This window comes from Epinephelus moara, chromosome 12 (genome assembly GCF_006386435.1).
Source record: "Epinephelus moara isolate mb chromosome 12, YSFRI_EMoa_1.0, whole genome shotgun sequence".
Taxonomy (NCBI): domain Eukaryota; kingdom Metazoa; phylum Chordata; class Actinopteri; order Perciformes; family Serranidae; genus Epinephelus; species Epinephelus moara.
In genome coordinates this window covers 1,103,538-1,108,003 of record NC_065517.1, presented here as the reverse complement: position 1 = coordinate 1,108,003, position 4,466 = coordinate 1,103,538, and the positions used below count along the sequence as shown (strand labels likewise).

The 4,466-nt window shown below is 42.3% G+C and overlaps 1 protein-coding gene across 2 annotated transcripts; it reads right to left on the bottom strand.

The window, feature by feature from the left end:
• Window positions 1–6: 6 nt before the first annotated feature.
• On the bottom strand, window positions 7–4,442 carry LOC126399093 (uncharacterized). Of its 2 annotated transcripts, XM_050058890.1 has the most exons (5): window positions 3,174–4,442; window positions 2,378–2,438; window positions 2,141–2,251; window positions 1,906–1,980; window positions 7–1,575 (listed from the first exon to the last, which is right to left on the bottom strand). In XM_050058890.1, the coding sequence occupies exons 1-5, from the start codon at window positions 3,327–3,329 to the stop codon at window positions 1,376–1,378; spliced, it is 603 nt and encodes a 200-aa protein (XP_049914847.1). In that variant the 5' UTR covers window positions 3,330–4,442; the 3' UTR covers window positions 7–1,375. The 2 variants fall into 2 exon arrangements, with proteins under 2 accessions (XP_049914847.1, XP_049914846.1); XM_050058889.1 differs by lacking the exon at window positions 2,378–2,438.
• Window positions 4,443–4,466: the final 24 nt, after the last annotated feature.

The window sequence follows — 4,466 nt, the reverse complement described above, 5'->3', positions numbered from 1 at the left end:
GTGCACATACCCTGCACCGTCTGGTTGGGTGCTGCTTTTTGGGTGTTGGCAAGATCTGGACAAGAGCATGAGCTGCAAACCTGTTGTCCAGCCTGCTCCTTGAGTCATGCTTATATGGGGCTCTAGGAGTTTTTTGAGGTGGAGGTACATCTCTTTCTCCCTCAGCCCCATTTTCCTCTTGACTAGCATGTACCACAGGCTTTTGGCTAGTCCATGACTTCACAAGGCTTTCAATGAAAGCCAGAAAAGTGCTGCATTTTCCCTGTGGGTTCTTGGCCTTGTACAATATGAATGAGTTGTACAGACTGATCTCAAAGAGATAAGTTACAAATTTTCTTGTCCATTTGTGTGACTTCCTCACAAATGGATAATAGATGATATTTTGGTCCAATCTATCCACTCCATTCATTGCACTGTTGTATCCCACAATGCACTCTGGCTTTTGTTTTGGTACTTTATCTTTGTGGCCTCTCTGCCATACACTGACATTCTCCATGTTGTCCTGATGGAATGTTGTGGCCATTTTTACAATGTTTTTGTCATGCCATGCCAGTACCATCACATTACCATTGTGTTGCATGACTCTCCCCAACCGGAAGGTCTGCCTTGGTCATGTTTTGGATGACTGGTGGTTCACCTCTGTTTTTCCTCAGTGTACCACAGACGTGGGTGTCCAGATCAAGAAGGCGCTCACACAATGATATGGAATTGTAATAGTTATCCATAAATAATTTGTAGCCATGACCAGCTAAGCGATCAAGAAGAGAGACGACCATGTCTCCAAGAGCAGAGGCTTCGCCATGATAAGGCTTCAAGTTAAAGCAGTACCCTGTTTTAGAATCACAAAAGGATGTACGATTTTATGCCGTATTTGATTGGTTTTTGGGGGTTGTACACCCTGAAAACTAGGCGTCCACGCCACAAAAGCATACCCTCATCAATACAAATGTTTTTACTGGGCTGATACATTTCCCTAAATTTTGACACAAGGTAATCTAAGACGGGCCGCACTTTGTAGAGATTGTCAGTGTTATTGTCTGGCCTTGCTTCATTATCAGTGAAATGAAGAAATCTCAAAATCATCTGAAACCGGTTGCGAGACATGACCTTGTTGAAGTAGGGGGTAGCTAACATTTCATCTGTAGACCAGTACATCTCAAGCTCAGGCTTACGAATGATACCAGTGAGAAAAAAGAGCCCTAGGAACTTTTTCATTTCTGACACTGACAGGTTTCCATGCATGGGATCTAGCTTGTGGTGAAACGTGCTGCTCAGCTTCAATGTACTGTTGTGCATACAAGTTTGTCTGAATTACAATGTTCTGGATCAGCTCATCAGAAAGGAACAACTCAACAAAATCAACAGGATTTTCAGACTAAAGAGCAGCCGCTTTACTTGCAGGTCCCGGATTTGCATTAAAAGGAATGTTTTTTGGCTGCCAGTTTGTGTCACACCACTCGGGATGAGGAGCTGGAGATGTCCTATGGTGAGCAGCCACACCACGCCCACGAGAGGCTGTTGTCCGACCTCTTCCTCGTCTCTGAGGCTGATGTCTGCCCCGTTGAGCTGTTCGACCTGTAAATTATCATATAAATACAACTAAATTACCACAAAAATATAGCCTTTTTTTCATACAATTCAACAGGGTGGTAGATGCAGCATGGACAAAGATGTTAATGTCTTCATTTAGTCTGAGGTTAACCAAAAACGACTCAGACACTGAGAGATGCATGGACATTTTGACAGAAATCAACAGCAACTATTTACCTCACTAGTTGCCTCACACTGGTGCAATGATACAGGCAGGTTGTGATACAAAATGTCCTAGGTGTGGCCTAGTGACCAAAATGTGTAATAGCACTTACATACAAAAGACAGTTTTCTCAGGCCTTTTCTGAATCTCACCTCTTTCACCAGCAGGGAGTGGAGAACGTGAGCGGGTGGGAGAAGATCTGGGCTGGGCCCTGGACTCACTCAACTCTGTGAAATATCAGAGTATCATTGACTAAACATCACTTTGGTCAATATTCAGTGCACAAAAATGAAATGAGTTTTTTCTCACTTGTCAAACAATTTGATATTTAGCATATAGGCTACCCTCAAAATGTCATATTAGATTATTCAGTTTAGGAAGCCGTACCTTCTTCATCTCTGGCCGCTGAGAACAGGAATCGGGTCTTTGACCCATGAGATGTGGCTGATGGACCTCTTCCTCGTCTCTTGTATTGTATGCTCCGTTGCTCTGTTCGACCTGTAAATGATTATATGGATACATTAAATTCTGAATTAAAAAACCCCCAGATTTTTCTTTCTATTCTCTGGGTATTGCATGCAGTGTGCACAGAGAGAAAGTTTGGGGGCCTTTTCTGAGTCTCACCTCTTTCACCTGTGCCAGCAGTAAGTGGAGAACAGGGGGGGGAGCTGTGACTAACTTGACTCTGTATACATTTAATATACATAAACAAAATATAAAATCAAACAATATAAACACAACAACAAATATTTACAACAACTATTTACAGTGCAGCCGCCTGAGGAGCAGAAAGGGGGTTTGACTTTACTGACCAACATATTGTGGATCATTGCTCTATCCGTCACACTAACGTTTGGCATTGTGTTGTTAGTATATGTTAGCACCGCTATCTGATTCAAGCATTCAGAGAACCTCCTCTGCTGTAAATGTTTCCTGTTTTCTTCTTGCCATTGTTGATAAAAACTCGGCGATCTGCCTCTGTGCTGCTTACAGGCTGCGTCCTGCGCGCATCTGCGTAAACTCACTGGGGCGATCCGCAGGGAAATATTTCGGCAACCCATTGGTCAATTTTGATGATCGACACCTCTATCAACCAGTCAGAGTCAGGAGAATCGATCGCTACCACCAAAATTTACCTTAGCAACACCAATGACGATCCAGAAGGACGTGAAGCCAAAGAAAGTGTATTGTAGCAAGATGCATCACTTTACTCTAAAAAGCCCCTTCATCTTTATGAAAACAACCAGGACCTTCGTGATTCATTTCAAACTACTGCACGCATCTGACACAGCCGCCTGTACAGGGGCTCTGAGGGCAGGTGCTGCGATGTTAGCTTTCCCATAGGGGATAAATAAAGTTATCAGATGTATCAGATAACCACAGACCACAAACATAAAAGTGTGAAAAATAGGGAACTTACCAGATAGTGCCACCTGAGAAAAACTCCGTCCTCCGTCACGAACGTTTGGCGTCCACTCGTCTTCACTGTCATATTGGCTGAAATCATCATCTCCGTTGTCCTCATCTTCATCGTCTCCTTCAATTTCCGACCCAGTTTCATCATAATCCTCTTCATCTACAAAGTGATCCGTGTTAAAAATCTGCTCCAAAGCCTCCTCTCGGGTGAACTTTGCGGGAATGGGCATCCCATTTGTTTACATTCACTTTGACTTCCACTCGTTGACAGACAAGACGCTTCCTCCACTTCCTTTCTGCTCCGCGGTGGAATTGTCATCCAATCTAGGAGCGCGAAAATACAAAGCCCTTGATTCTATGTCGCCACTTACTTACTAGTTCACAAGGTGCATTACAAGCCCCCCTATCACGTAGAACTGTAAACACGGATTGCCGGAAAATTCCGTCATTGGCGGTGAAGCGTTCTGTCATGAATGACGGAAATGTCCGTCAATGGCAGTTAAAGAGTTAAATACAATTAAATACATTACACAAATCAACCTACACCCCAACTGGGCTAAATAACATTGACAGAAACAGAGACAAACACACACATACACTCTGTAATTTCAGTCTCAGCAGGACTGAACAGCATCACAACAATCAACACATCACATTACAGTCAGACTACAGTTGATGAACAACCACTAAATGTAGGTCAAATATAGCTGTGTTCAATAACACTGCTTCCTATTAGCATCAGCAAGAATCCTGTTTGACCAAAAACCTTCAATAAATGCTTAAAATACATCACATGTATTGTGTTACATCTTATAGCCTATTTAATATTTGTTAAACTCAACCACTTGTACATTAGCCGTCGAGTTTATCACACAACAGTTAGCTGTAGTTACCTGAAAAGCTAAAAAGGCTAACATCAAACACAATACACAGCTAACGGACATTAGCATAAGTACAAATCAAAATCCATCAATAAATATTAAAAATCCATCTCACATCCACTGCACTGCCTTTAAAATTTCATCGTTTTTCTTTAAATCAAGCATCTGTGCCTTAGCAATCGACTTTACCACAGTAAAGTTAGCTACAGTTAGCAGCGCAAAGTCATCACCTAAGCTAGCAGAAGGCAACATGTTGTCATCACAAAACACACCACTAACAGACATTAGCATCAGCATAAATCATGCTACTTCATCAAAATCCATCAACAAATGTTAAAAATCCATCTCACATGCACGGCACTGCGTTTTACATTTCACAGTATTTCTTTTAATCAACCACTTGTGCATTAGGCGTC

Coding starts and splice junctions, on each gene's coding strand:
- LOC126399093 (XM_050058889.1), bottom strand. CDS start 3,399: ATGCCCATTCCCGCAAAGTTCACCCGAGAGGAGGCTTTGGAGCAGATT. Junction 2,252..3,173: donor TTCTCAGGTGGCACTATCTG/GTAAGTTCCCTA, acceptor AATCATTTACAG/GTCGAACAGAGCAACGGAGC. Junction 1,981..2,140: donor AGCGGCCAGAGATGAAGAAG/GTACGGCTTCCT, acceptor GATATTTCACAG/AGTTGAGTGAGTCCAGGGCC.